Source organism: Medicago sativa, chromosome 2 (assembly GCF_051527215.1).
Source record: "Medicago sativa cultivar Bolivia chromosome 2, Bolivia_mono, whole genome shotgun sequence".
In the NCBI taxonomy this organism is placed as follows: Eukaryota; Viridiplantae; Streptophyta; class Magnoliopsida; order Fabales; family Fabaceae; genus Medicago; species Medicago sativa.
In genome coordinates, this window is record NC_140750.1 from 77092448 (window position 1) to 77107601 (window position 15154).

General features: G+C 32.5%; 1 protein-coding gene across 15 annotated transcripts; it reads left to right on the top strand.

Moving 5' to 3' along the window:
- The first annotated feature begins 934 nt into the window (after positions 1-934).
- Positions 935-14345, top strand: LOC146950932 (uncharacterized). 15 transcript variants are annotated; one of them, XM_085746883.1, is made up of 8 exons: positions 2383-2801; positions 8318-8987; positions 9701-9918; positions 10272-10361; positions 11542-11791; positions 11882-11981; positions 13640-13705; positions 14021-14345. In XM_085746883.1, exons 3-8 carry the CDS (start codon positions 9714-9716, stop codon positions 14216-14218), a joined length of 909 nt encoding a protein of 302 aa, XP_085603009.1. In that variant the 5' UTR covers positions 2383-2801; positions 8318-8987; positions 9701-9713; the 3' UTR covers positions 14219-14345. The 15 variants fall into 15 exon arrangements, with proteins under 15 accessions (XP_085603013.1, XP_085603021.1, XP_085603022.1 ...); XM_085746890.1 differs by having other exon boundaries at positions 11885-11981; XM_085746889.1 differs by having other exon boundaries at positions 9706-9918; positions 11885-11981.
- The last annotated feature ends 809 nt before the right edge of the window (positions 14346-15154 follow it).

The following is a 15154-nucleotide window of genomic DNA, read 5'->3' on the forward strand; positions in this document are numbered from 1 at the left end:
TTACTATGATTCAATTCTCCACATATAACAAACTTTACGAGATAGAAAAGAAAGGGATTCCAAAATTTAAAATTCCGTCGTTCAGACCATTTTTTATATTTTTTTTATAATTTTTCATATTCTCAAGAAAATCCGGAAAAATTTGCATTAGTTTTATTTGTTTTTTAGAACTTTTTGATGATATTTTTATGATTTTATTTGACAAGTTCTATCATTTTTTACTTTGTTTTTTGGTTGTTTTTAAAATCAAAATTTAAAACTGCTGGAATTATAGAGATTCTGATTGCTGATATGTACAAATATATTTCGGATTATATAATCAAAACACATCCAAATTGTGTTAAGATTATATAATCCGAATCCACAGGGGCAATTTTGTAAAAATTACAGGGCATGTGAGAAGTAGATAGGGTGGGAAAAATAAAAGCCCAGTTTATTGTCACCCCATCAATTGGGCCTATTAAAAAATCCAATAAAGGGCTTACTGGTGTTCTCGAAAATTGCTGTTTAGACATCCATTGTTTCTTAGAAACACATGGAAATGACCAAAAAGTCCAGCGGTAGTTAACTATCCCCGATTTTCTGCTTTGAAGCCATTGGTAGTTAACTACCATTGTGGTGTTTTTAGTCATTTCCGTGTATTTCTAAGAAACAATGGATGTCAAAACAGCAACACTTAGGCTTTGTTTGCGAGTTGGGTTTTGGAGGGGAAGGGAAGGGAAGGAAAAACTTATGGAGAGGTAAACCATTGTTTGGGAGTTTTAAAAAAATAGGGAAAGGTTATGGGGGGTTTTGAAGGGCTTCATTTGTCCAATTTTAGAGTTCCCCCAAATTGGGGGATTTTGGAGGGTTAAAGATACAAATTGACCATTTTACCCTTACAATAATTCAAAATTTCAATTTTAGCCCTAACTTAATTTCATCTAATTCTAACATTCATTTCACTGTAACTGTGCGCGCTCTCTCTTCTCCCGACCGCGACGTGAATGGCGATCTCAACCTGAACGGCGGCGAACGACGGTGAACGGCGGAGAAGGAAGCTGAACAACGGAGTTTCCTTCATCTCTCTCGATCCTCTTTCTTCTGGTATCAATCTCAAACTCTCTTCCATTCTTTTCCAATTTCTTTTCCTTTTGCTATTTCATTCATGAATTGATTTATGTTTTGCTGTTTGATTCACAATTTGATTTATGTTTTTGTGTTTGATTCACAATTTGATTTCTGTTTTGCTATTTGATTTTTTTAGAGTGAATCATATCTACTCAATAGATGTTTTTTGTTTTAGGATTTGCTTTGATTTATCTTGATTTCATAGGGTGATTTATGCTTATACATAAATGTTGATTTATGTTTTTCACTATTATTATGATTTTTTTGTATAATCATGGATACTGTATAATCACTATTATTATGATTTCACTATTATTATAAATAAATGTTGTTTGTTTCACAAACATGTATTATTTTGTGTTGGATTCAGTTTAAATTCAGTTTAAATGGATCATCAAATGGCTCGTCAAACAGTTATGGAATTGATTAGATGGAGATCAAGACTTCGAATGACCCTTGTTCATGTCATATGTCTTGTAGTTTGTTACTATAGGATTAAAATCCATTCTCAAAGTAGGATAGTTGATCGTAGTTTGACTCTAGAGAAGGATAGAGTACGCAATAAGATAATGAATATAGTTGCTACTAGTGAAGGTCGGAAGATAATAAGAATGAGTCCTAAGGCGTTTTTGGACTTATGCTCTATATTACAACAAGAGGGTGGTCTTCTACCAACACAAAGGGTAACCGTAGAGGAACAAGTTGCTAAAACTCTTTACCTTCTAACACACAATGTTAGAAATAGAGAGATTCAATTCTGGTTCTGACGCTCTGGCGAAGCTACTAGTCGTCATTTTCATCGGGTGCTCCGATCGGCTACTAGTCGTCATTTTCATCGGGTGCTCCGATCGATAATTCAGATATATCATAAAAAATTTATTTCTGTTAAAATAGATTAAAGTGTAGTGCATATTTAATTATTAACAGAAGGGTTGTAATTCAAGCATCTTATTAATATATAGTTTGCATTATATTACAAATGATACAAATTTATAATTTAGAATATACTAATTTTATAATATTTCAAATAGGTTTACTTTCTTTTAGGAAAACAAATAAGGTCAAATATGTAACAACCCAATTCTAAATTTTAGTGGAGAAGGAATAAATTAGAATTATCTAAAGCCCAACAAATATTTGGATCAAAAATAATAATAATTTTGGATCAATACCACCAAAGTGAAGGATAAAGTGGTCAATACAACTATCTAATGGCAAAATAGTAAAATATAAACTGATGAGTTGCAATGGCATAATTTTTAATTTTTTTCTGTGGCTGTATTAGTGGAAGAAATAGACAAAAGAGGAAGAAAAATTGAGATCTTCCTTCTCTCTCGTGAAGCTCTCTCCAACCCTCACTCACTAATCCTCCATTTTTGTCAATCTTCAAGCTTGCATGTGTTGAACCCAACCTCAGTCTTTCAAGTTGAAAGTAGTAGGAAACAAAGTTAATTGGAACAAACTCAATTCCTCTCTTTTTCCCTCAATCTTCGTCCAACCCCTTTTACCCAAATTCACCTTTCAATCAAATTGAGTTGAGTAATAAGCTATTTGCATGTAGAATTCTATATCGAAGATAGATGTTGGGTTGTTATAAGCTGGAGTGAGGACTTGTTAGGGAGCAAAGAAGCTTTGAAGAAGACATAAAGGTTTCTAGGCAAACTGCATCAAGTGGAAAATTTGCTTTTGAGGTGGGTTTCCTTTCTTAGGCTTGAATTTAATTAGTTAAACTTGAAATTTTAGGTGAGATTAATAGATATTGTGATTAGTATGAATGATGAAATTAGATAGTGATGGGAATTCTCATGTTAAATTAGTTTAATTCAATAATTAGCTGAGCATGAGTTGATAATTACTATTAGTGTCCCCCTTAATTTTACTAATGGGCTGAAATTGTTTAGGAAATAATGTTGAGACATGCATGAGAAAAAGTGAATTCCCCTATATATGTTAGCTTGACTCATGAATTAGATAAACATTGTTGGAGTTATTAGCTTCCTAGCCTTGAACCTTTTATATTTGTCTCTGATTCCCAACCTTTTGGAAATCAATTGGAAGGCTCATAATGTTTCTCCATCTTGAAACTGTTGTGTTTTCCCACTGCTGATGTTTCTTTATAATGGAGGTCAATTGGAATGATCATATACTTTATCATTTTTCTTCTGTATATTACTCAAGTTTGTAATCAAATTGATCCATATATTATATTATCCTTGGTTCCTCATTTCACTAATTTTCACCTCTTCCTTCTCCACTACGAGTTCATGTGATAATCAATCATTTATGATGCTAGTTCCTTATCCTTCACTCTATTAACATTTGAAGTATTTTAACTTTGGTTCCCACTTCATTACAAAATTGGTTGTAGTTTTTTTCTTTGTATCACACACAAGACCAAATAGCTAATATTTCCATAAAAGCCATACATGTTGAAGCTTCTACCCTTGTGTATATGATAAAAATGTCACTTGGGTTAATCAATGGGAATGGTTCTTTTCTCCTAACTTGGTTCAGTTTCATGTTTACTACTTATGTTCTGCTTAGTATATAGGGAAAATAAGTGGTTCTAAGGATCATTTTAATAAAATTATTTGTTAATAAAAATATTCTTTTCTCCTAATTTTTGTTAAGTCAAAATATTTAACAATAATAATAATCTAAAAAAGGATCTCTAAAAAAAATCTATAAAAAGGGGAAAATTAAAGTGTACACAACTTTTTTTTGAGAGATCCTTTTTATAGATTATTATTGTTATTAAAAATATTTTGATTTATTTGAGAGGAATAATAAGATTATATTAATTTTAATCTATATCAAACATCTAATTTCATTGTAAAATATATTATTTAAAAAAAATTATAAAATTGTCTGCCAAAGTCTATTTGGGCTTTGCTCAATGGGTCAACCCACAAATAACCCAACTCAAGGATAAAACCCTAAAAACAACACTTCCTCTTCTTTTCTCCGACTAGACTTTTGCCCGTGCTATCGCACGGGTTTGTTATAATGTCTGTCGATGAACAGTGAATACGTCTTGGACATACTTTAGAATATCAACAAAGCAAGCACATTATGTCTGAATCAAAAGTAATAGTATACAAAAAAACATAATAATAATAATAATAATAATAATAATAATAATAATAATAATAATAATAATAATAATAATAATAATAATAATAATAATAATAATAATAATAATAATGATATGCAAAATTAGTCCGTCATAGGAACGAACTAAAGTACATTTTGAAATATTTTTTTATATATCATATTTGATGTTACATTTGTATCATCACCTTCGTCGTCATGAACCAATATCTTCAAGTCATTCCAATTAGTAACTCTAGACATGGCAACATATACTTGTCCATGGGAGAAAATTGATTATTGGAATGGAAGCAAGTAAATTATTAGGATCACATTGAGCTCCAAAATGCTAGCACGCCTCATTTAAACTCTGCATAAGGATTAAATGGAGTAGTTGGTATCGGCTGCTCAAGGATTCTTGCAATAATTGCAAGTGCATCGGGCAAAACAACCTTAAATCTGAGCATACTTACATTGAGCTCTACATTTGGCCATTAAATGAAGTAGCTGTATTATTATGCATGAAGTGTGAATGAAGTAGTTGGTATTCTTATCACCTTGAGCAACCAACCTTAATGAGTAGCCAACCTTAAAATTGAACATGATTACCCAACTGACAAATGTACCTACCAACTCTAGGATATAGCCAAATTGCAGAACACGTGTATATTGACACAATGGAGTATATGCTTATATGATGCAGAACTCAATCTTAAGATACTTAATTAATAAAAACTTAAGATACTGAATCAGAGAGGTGTGTATTGAGCAGCGCAACTCATTAATTAGTGGTGTTGTTGAGTGGCTCCATACTAATTGAAAAACGTGTGAAATTAGTTGGTGGGACAAACTTTTTAAATGCAATGACGAAAACAATTTAGAGGGAAATAGTTGATATTCAAGGATAAATTAGTCATTTTGGGTGTTAAGGCTGGATTAGGGCAAACAAAATATGCTTATCAGACTGCACAAGATTTATATTAAGTATGATAGTAGCCGCCGCAGGCAAACACACTCTGTGTGTTTTTTTCTTTTTCAACACAACATTTCTCATCAATTAACCACCACCTACTCTCTTCATTTCCGACCAACTCCGACCACCACACATCAAAATAAAAACTACAATTCCTTCCCTTTCATTTTCCTCTACAGAAGCCACAAAAAATAATGGTAATCGGTGCATCTTTGTTGTCAACCACCAATCGGAAAATAGCCTCATCGAAGATCCTATTGAAGTTATTTCATCAGTTTCTCTTTATCCTTTGTAACGATTTGAAGCTCCATTCTCTTTTCTTCATTTGTATCATACATGCAACAAAAACAATGAGAAGATTATGTTAGATCCGATTCTGTTGTGTTTTTTCCTGTTCTTCATTCATGTAATTGATTTTATATTTTGGTATTTAATCCTCTTAATCTTCAATAAAAAAAATTTGACAGTAATTGTGTGTAATTTTTTAATGCAGAAATGTATTTTTTTTTTTTTTTACATGCTTGAATGTAAATTTGACAGTACAGTCGGTACTCTCTTACATGATTTAGAGTAAGATTTACTTGATTAGAGACATTAAAAAATAATTTTTGACAAATGCAAGGAAATGCAAGGAGATTATGTTTTTTTCTAAGTTAAAAAATTAGTGACATTTATGATTTAACAATAATAGTATAAAATTTATTATAATAAAATTGTATAATGTTTGTAATAAAAAAAATTGTAGTATATATTCTGATATGTTCATGAATTTTTATAGCAAATAAGATAGACAACCAACATAAACCTTTCAATAAAGGACAATGAGCAGAAAAACTATTTTTTTAACATTTATAACACAATTGTTGTCATTGATTTTATTCTATAAACTTCATCTACTTTCTTTTGGTTGATTATTTCATTCCTCCTCACATGAGAACTGTGTTATTTAAGTAGACATAGTAGAATAAAAGAACAAATTTATATTTTGTATACCTTGATGACAATTTGTTATTTTGATGAAGTTTAAGAAAAATGCTTCAAGCTGCTCACTATTTTCACCATCGTCTTCTCTTCACCCTAAACCTCAAACATAAAGGAAATAATTAATTATAAAAAAATATAAGAATATAAAACAATAAAATGTGAAGAAGAAGAAATAGATAGATATAACATTGAGAAAGAGACAGAGAAAATGAGAAGGAGAGAGGAGAGAAATGAAGTCTGTTTATTTTAGAAAGAAGGTAAGAGAGGGAATATAAAGTGAATGAATGAATTTTGAAATTTGAAATTTATGAATAGTAAAAAGTTGGATAAATGCTTGCATTGTTGGTAGACCCATGGTTAATAGACTATATCAACAGTGTTTAATCAGAAAGGTGATTTTCTGTTACAAAATATCATGTCTACCCTTTGTGTTATAGTTAAAATTGAGTTTAGGAGAAGGGTATTAGAAGTCCGATATTGGTAAAAAAACTCAGGATTCTCCCATTTCAAATTTTTTTACAATGTTACCCTTTGATAAAGTGAAAATAAAGTGAAAATACAGTGCAGTTAAAAAGTTAGTGGCAGGGTATAATAGATTTTTTTACAATGTTACCCTTTGATAAAGTGAAAATACAGTGCAGTTAAAAAGTTAGTGACAGGGACAGTTGTGAAATTTTGGTAGGCATTTGTTTTCTCATATATATTCAATCTATTTTTTAAATGAATTTTCAGAAAGTTCCATAATGTATTCTCTGAGTGAAAATAGAAACAAATAACACCAGAATTATACCAGGGCCCTAATAAATTGCTGATTTTCAAAAACAGTTTGGCCATTCAGTGTTCTTCAAAGCCCAAGTCGTGGTTTACAAACACTGACCTCGTAAAATTCAGGAAGGTTATGAAGTTTGTAAATTGCATTGACTGCTTCAATTTGCTTCCTTATCTGAAATCAATTGAAAAGAAACACACATTTAATGTGGCAACAAAAAGAGAGTACTAATTCACAAGACTAAAAAAGCAGATATTAATCAGAGTCGAGAGAAAATGAAAGAAAAGTTAGAGAGATATAAACAAGTCTTGGAATCACTTGACTTTCACTTAAGAGTATAATATAATAAATAAAATGCAAGTTTAGCGGGAGATACACAAAGCTTAGCTTAGAGTTGAAAATTGAAAAACACACCATATCACAAGTCTTGTGTTTCAAGTACCTTAGATTCATCAAATAAAATGACGTGGAGATATATGATGATATAAGCTTTAGGATTCAAGAAAACAATACTACTTAATCTTAAAGGAAAATTATACCACACAACTATAAAACATGCAATTATGAAATAAATGTTGGGCAGTAAAGGGCTAAAATTAGAAGTAAGCTACCATAGCAAAGATGAGAATATTATGATAGACGAGAGATTACTCAAGAAAAGATTACTGAAACTTCATTTGCAATGGAAAATATGATAGAATTTTGTGCAAGGTTGTTTAGACATACATGCAGAAGACTCGACAAAGGGTTAGACATGACGGAGGATGTCCCAAGAAATAGATCTACAAGACCAAGGAAAACTATATGCCAAACTATTAGCAGAGGTATAGACTATAGAGTTCAGTTCAAAGGTCTATCATAGGATTTAACTCAGGCTAGGGAATCATGGCATTATTTATTCCACATATTCTGAATATCTCTATTCTCCTATTCTTTGCAAGTGTCTGTAAGGTCAAAATAAGAGTGAGTGACGCCCTCGAAATTCCAAAGCATATAGTAACAGATTTCATCTTGGAGGCTTCTAAAAAAACCAACATTTGAACCTTGGTTAATTCAATGTTGTCCTGGAACACTAATGCTGAATTACAAATATAATAAGCATTGTATAAACATCCATGTTCAGCTTCCAAACACAACTTCTCCAAACTTCTCACAATTCCATTACCAATAATCCGATTTCAATTACCCGATACTTTATAATAAGGACTGGACGGTAAGAGGAGAAGATAAAAAATTGAATATATTATCTGAATTGAATGAAGAATCAAGAGCACTTAGGTCAGAAATAACAGAATTCTTATAGTGTCAAGAGACACCTGTTTGATTCTGATTCCGTTAAGTTTTAAAAAAATAAAAAGCTGAAAACTTGTCTGTTTAACATATTTTGATAGCGTCTTCATCGGTGTCGCCATTGAGCAACACTATTTTCCTTCAGCACCAAATTCCTCTTTTCGAAGGTGGCCGAAGCAAAGGCTTGACGGAGGAGTAGACATCTTGCGGCTCTTGTTCGGAGGTAAGTGTGACGGCGGGGTGCTTGTGAGCGGCGTTGCATCAGATTCTGGAAATCCAAAGTTTCATCTGATAATGGGTTTGTGATGTGTGAGGGAGGAAGCTTATGGTGGTGGATGGCTGTTCTCTCTCTCTCTATCTCTATGTTACAGGCTTTTTTTGTTTTTTTTTTTTAATTTTAAAATCAGATGTGCCACGTGGCACGTTCTGATTGGCTATGCCACATGACATAGCCCGCCTTAATGTTACGGAAGTGGAATCCCCTCCCTTTCTCAACGGATCGGGATCATGTAACTCTTGGCGCCAAAGACTAATGAACCGTTAGATGAATCGAGCGTTTCAGCTCTTGACACATGTTTAAATTTTCTTTCTTTTTTTTTTTTTTTTTACAGAAAAAGCTTAAATCATACAAAAACCTGTGTCCCCGACCCTTTGCTTGACCTGCTTGAAACCTTGCAATCCGCCATCGCCTTGCCGCACCGTCTCCGTCGTAAGTCGTAGAAAAACCGTGAGAAGTGAAGCACAGAACCTGCCTTCCTTTTCTTTGCTACTGTATGTGCAATTTCAACAACCTTAAATCCTTTTTCAAGTTTTTGTTTAATATAAATTTTGATTCTAGTGAGAATGATGTTTAATTAAGCGATTCTAAGATGAGCTCTTTTCATAGAAGTGCTTATGCATGACCTATTTACATAGAAAAAGATAAATTAAAGTCAAGTCGTTTTCATGTAAGCTATAAGTTGTTTTCATAAGTTAGTCTTGTTAACTAGTGCCGCCGGGGCGCTGTTTAAGAATTTTAAATTAAGTAATTTTTCTTTAAAAATGTCAAAGTTTTCAATTTAAACTAAAAACAGCTTATCAACATACTATAAGTTATATCCATAACGACGCGTGTCTGTGTGTGTATAAAGAATGAAGGCCTATGCCAAGTCTTGAATTTGTGATCCCAAAGTCAAAAAATTAAAGACATTTCTGATAAATTTGGTTTGGAATTTATTTTTTACATTAAACTGGCGCAGATTCGTTACAAATTATGATGATTAGATAGATACACAACGGGACAAAATGGTATACAAAAAGTCTGGTTTTGGGTTCTGATAATTGAGCTATACAATCGCACATGCTCACGTGTATGCATACATATTACTGTTGAAAGTTTAGTCATTCTTTGATTGTTTATTTGTTTGACGAGATATTGTAAATGTTATTTATTTTCAATTTTCAGTACTATCTGTTTCTGGTCCTGATCTTTCTAAGTTTCGTAGTGCAGACTGAAAAATGGAGGCATTAATGCAATGTTATGGGGATGGATCTTCTGATTCAGATTCTGAATCTTCTCCTTCCAATCCAACCTTAGCTTATGCAGAAAGACGTGAGCCCTTGCCACCCCGGGCAACAAACATTCGTGAACCACTTCACAAAGCATGCGTCCAGCCCTTGCCGCCACCTCCTATTGCGCTCCTTCATCCTCCAAATTTTCTTGGTATGCTGGGTTTTAAGCTGATTTTCTTACTCTTTACAAGGGTAAAAGATAATTAAAATATGTTCCTTGTGGATAGGTTTAGAATTTAGGTTATTAATTAGAAAGTAATAATATTCTGATTTTGCACTAACCTCATATTTTTCAGAATGATGATGATCAGCTATTTGATTTTGTAATAACCTCGTATTTTTCAGAATGATGATGATCAAAACATTGATAAGAACTGATTTTCTTACTCGTATGTTTGAAGTTCTTTCCATCGGCAATCAAATAAATAATGAACTCTTATTTATATGTGGTAATTGCATATGATAAGTGCCTTTTGATGATGAATGTTCATTGTTGTGATGAAGGGCCTCAAGATATTCAGATAAGCCAGACAACTAAAGTTAGGAGCTTCCCTCATGTTGATGGTAACTATGCCTTACATGTATACATACCAAGTAAGTTAACATTATCTTAGTGTTGGAAAACACTTTTCTGTTTTGTCATACAGTGGTTATGGTATTTTAGAGATTTAATTTAATTTTACATGCATTATTTGTCTAAGCATTGCATATGATTATGGCATGCATTTAGATTTACCTGGGAAATTAACCATCACATTTGTCTTAAATATATATGATCTGACAACTTTATGCTTTATACGCTACTTGATTTTCTTGTTTATCAGCCATTCTTTCTTTCTCTGCAACATGAATGTTTAATCATCATTTGTAACCAGGTTAAGGTGATCTCAAATTGGCCTGCAATTGTTCTTTGAAGTTATACTTTCCTGTTTGGACTGTTATTGCATGTTTTGATCCACATTTGTGAGGCAAATAGGTATTTTGAACCACAAACTTGATTAATAATTGTTTTGAAATGTTTGGGTGTTCTGAAGTAGAATTACTTTTGCCTTGAGACCTTGGTCACTAAGTTTTGAAAAGTCACCAAGTCTTGCATCAAAATTTCTCAAGAGTACAAACAGTTATTAGACACAAATCACTTCACTTCAAAGTCAACTTTAACAAAATCAATTTACAGAGTTAAGTTCTTTCAAAACAATAATTGAAAAACTCGGACTGTTAGTTGAGGAATTTAGAGTTAGTTAGTTGGTTAGAGTTAGTTGGAACCGAGACTGTTAGAGATGGTAAGTGCATCAAATCATTTAAAGCAATACCCTGGAGTCAAATTTCAAAGTTGGTTGGGGTTTGATTTCATTCAATCATTTCTTTGTGCAATCTAAATCTATTCAAACCTATCTCAATTGATTCCTCAAGCTCCATTGAGCCCAGGAAAACTCGGTCGGATGGTCTGATCACCTACAGGATCTAGAAATGCATAATTTGTTATTCTTTGAATTTGTATATACACCTTTTTAAGATTTACATGTAATGAATTTGTTGATTTTCAATGTGATATGCTTAAAGCTAATTGATTCAAAAGGTTTTATCCCGTCGAACGCTTAGGTCATGTTTAGCCAGTGTTTGCAAGACTATTTAATGTTTGATGTCATACCTGTACTTCCATGTTACTTTATAATGCTTGAGTAGACTTGACAATGCTATAAAATTTGTTCAAAAGTGTTCCTGCTTTAAGGTGCAGTGACTTTGGACTCAGACTGCAATTGTTCTGTTTCAGTTAATATTTCATCTTCATCGAAAAAAGAAGTAGCCGCTTTCTTGAAGAAAATATCATCTCTGCATCCAAGTCTTTGTGCCGTTGATGTTGATGTCCCACTTAACGTCCTCTGTAAAAATGACGAGAAGCTTGAACAACTTTTACTAGGAAGGGAGTTTCACATAAGTTTGGGAAGAACTGTTCCAATACGAGTACATCAGATTGACTCAGTGGTCACAATGCTAAAGCAGAAGCTTCAGACGCAACCCCTGTAAGTTTTTATTCTTGTTTTGAAAAATTGAACGGCATATTTTTTGTCAACCCGTTTACCTGATTGTTGCCTTTAACTTGTCATTTTGAGCAGATACTGGATCGACTTTGACAAATGGGAGGTTTTTGTTAATGATGATCGCACACGCACCTTCCTCTCAGTCGAGGTTGTTCACGGTGGGCTTGTAGAGGTATGATTCATAACTGTTTCTTTTCCAATTTTTATGCCTCTATATTTATTGTGTTAGTACATATGCAAGTTGGATTTTTATACTGTATTGATTGATTGATTGATGCTTAATGTGTGTCGCGAGTGGACCAATATTCATATTTTGCCTTTTTTTTAATAGAACTGCTGATATATAATATTGTTGATGGTAAAGTAATAGGGGGCTGAGACTTCCTAGTAGGAGAGCGTATGGTAGTAGTAATAGGAAGGAAACAGGGGATCAGAACTCTGCATAATTGTAACAGTTGTTTGAAGTTCGTCAGTAAGAATAAAAGGGTGGGGAGGGGAATTGAAAAGGATATGAGAATAGAGAAATTGATTGTGTTTTTCATTTTTTTAGTTTTTAAAACAGCTACTATCTGTTTTGACTTTTAAGTTTTAAAACAAGAAAATAAGAAACAGTTTTACAAAATATGTTAAACAGACAAGTTTTCAGCTTTTTATTTTTTTAAAACTTAACGGAATCAGAATCAAACAGGTGTCTCTTGACACTATAAGAATTCTGTTATTTCTGACCTAAGTGTTCTTGATTCTTCATTCAATTCAGATAATATATTCAATTTTTTATCTTCTCCTCTTACCGTCCAGTCCTTATTATAAAGTATCGGGTAATTGAAATCGGATTATTGGTAATGGAATTGTGAGAAGTTTGGAGAAGTTGTGTTTGGAAGCTGAACATGGATGTTTATACAATGCTTATTATATTTGTAATTCATCATTAGTGTTCCAGGACAACATTGAATTAACCAAGGTTCAAATGTTGGTTTTTTTAGAAGCCTCCAAGATGAAATCTGTTACTATATGCTTTGGAATTTCGAGGGCGTCACTCACTCTTATTTTGACCTTACAGACACTTGCAAAGAATAGGAGAATAGAGATATTCAGAATATGTGGAATAAATAATGCCATGATTCCCTAGCCTGAGTTAAATCCTATGATAGACCTTTGAACTGAACTCTATAGTCTATACCTCTGCTAATAGTTTGGCATATAGTTTTCCTTGGTCTTGTAGATCTGTTTCTTGGGACATCCTCCGTCATGTCTAACCCTTTGTCGAGTCTTCTGCATGTATGTCTAAACAACCTTGCACAAAATTCTATCATCTTTTCTATTGCAAATGAAGTTTCGGTAATCTTTTCTTGAGTAATCTCTCGTCTATCATAATATTCTCATCTTTGCTATGGTAGCTTACTTCTAATTTTAGCCCTTTACTGCCCAACATTTATTTCATAATTGCATGTTTTATAGTTGTGTGGTATAATTTTCCTTTAAGATTAAGTAGTATTGTTTTCTTGAATCCTAAAGCTTATATCATCATATATCTCCACGTCATTTTATTTGATGAATCTAAGGTACTTGAAACACAAGACTTGTGATATGGTGTGTTTTTCAATTTTCAACTCTAAGCTAAGCTTTGTGTATCTCCCGCTAAACTTGCATTTTATTTATTATATTATACTCTTAAGTGAAAGTCAAGTGATTCCAAGACTTGTTTATATCTCTCTAACTTTTCTTTCATTTTCTCTCGACTCTGATTAATATCTGCTTTTTTAGTCTTGTGAATTAGTACTCTCTTTTTGTTGCCACATTAAATGTGTGTTTCTTTTCAATTGATTTCAGATAAGGAAGCAAATTGAAGCAGTCAATGCAATTTACAAACTTCATAACCTTCCTGAATTTTACGAGGTCAGTGTTTGTAAACCACGACTTGGGCTTTGAAGAACACTGAATGGCCAAACTGTTTTTGAAAATCAGCAGTTTATTAGGGCCTGGTATAATTCTGGTGTTATTTGTTTCTATTTTCACTTAGAGAATACATTATGGAACTTTCTGAAAATTCATTTAAAAAATAGATTGAATATTTAAAAAAAAAAAAAAAAGCAAAAAAATGTTCGGTGCTTCCGGAAATGCATTCTTTCTAGGTAGCTTTCATCTTCCTTAATATCTTCTATCATCATTGCTATCAGATATTTTAATTTAAACCTGAAGTATTCTGTACAGGATCCACGTCCTCACATTTCGTTAGCATGGTCATTGGGCGACACTGCCGATTCCTTGAAGAAAACTGTGGATGACGAAATCAAGAAATGTGTTTCTGGGAAATCATCGAAGAAGTGTATTTTTACCTGTAAATTCAAAGGTATCGAATGTAAGATTGGTCAGAAAACTTACAAAATATGTAAGATTTCAGATAGATGATAATGTGCATGGTTTATAGAGTAACGGATCTGCCAAAATATTTATGGTTGCATCCAGTTCTATTCTATGTAGACTGATGATGAATAATTTACTGTTGTGTAATGTATAACTTGCTTCTTTATCCTTATTGGTTTGGTACATTGTACATCAAATTGGCATGCGCATAAGAATCACAATAATGACTGCAACGTAGCCATTGCATGCAATAGACCTTAAACAACAGGTGACAAACAGGAAGTTGGGTTAAGCCTCCATAATTGATAATCAAAGTCAAACATGACATGTTTCGATTTCAACCACCGGTAAGAATGAAGCTTTACTTTTTCACTGCTCCTCTTTTTTATTTTTTTTTATTTATTTTTATATGAAAAATAAGCTTATTTCTCTCCTTCCAAATCACCCACACCACCGTTAACCAAATAAGATGAAACACCTTCCAAAATTGTATTGAAAATCCACCTAACCTTTCAAATTGAACAATATGCTTCCGCAAAGAACCTTAGAATAAATATGGATAAAATAAAACAAATAGATCAAGTAAATCTACGTCACAAACCCGACTATGAACCTTTTTTTTTTTTTTTTTTTGGTTACAAGGACTATGAACTTATTTGAATCTAAAATTAGAATTAGCATACCTATTTGGGTAAAAAGCTTCTATATAAAGTAAGAGATCAAATATAAGATTCTGTTGTCTCATTTATGTCAAACTTATTTAATACATTTTTGGTCAAATACCTCCGTGGGTCTTTTAAGTTTCACGTTTGTTTCAGATAGGTCCTTTAAGTTTCTAAGGTTTTAGATAGGTCATTTAAGTTTCGAGTTTGTTTCAGATAGGTCCTTTAAGTTTCTAAGATTTCAGATAGGTCCTTTAAGTTTCGAGTTTGTTTCAGATAAGTCATTTCTATCAAATCAACTTTGGCTTAACAGAGGTTG

Coding starts and splice junctions, on each gene's coding strand:
- LOC146950932 (XM_085746887.1), top strand. CDS start 9,714: ATGGAGGCATTAATGCAATGTTATGGGGATGGATCTTCTGATTCAGAT. Junction 10,362..11,541: donor CTTACATGTATACATACCAA/GTAAGTTAACAT, acceptor GTTCTGTTTCAG/TTAATATTTCATCTTCATCG. Junction 13,706..14,020: donor ACCTTCCTGAATTTTACGAG/GTCAGTGTTTGT, acceptor TATTCTGTACAG/GATCCACGTCCTCACATTTC.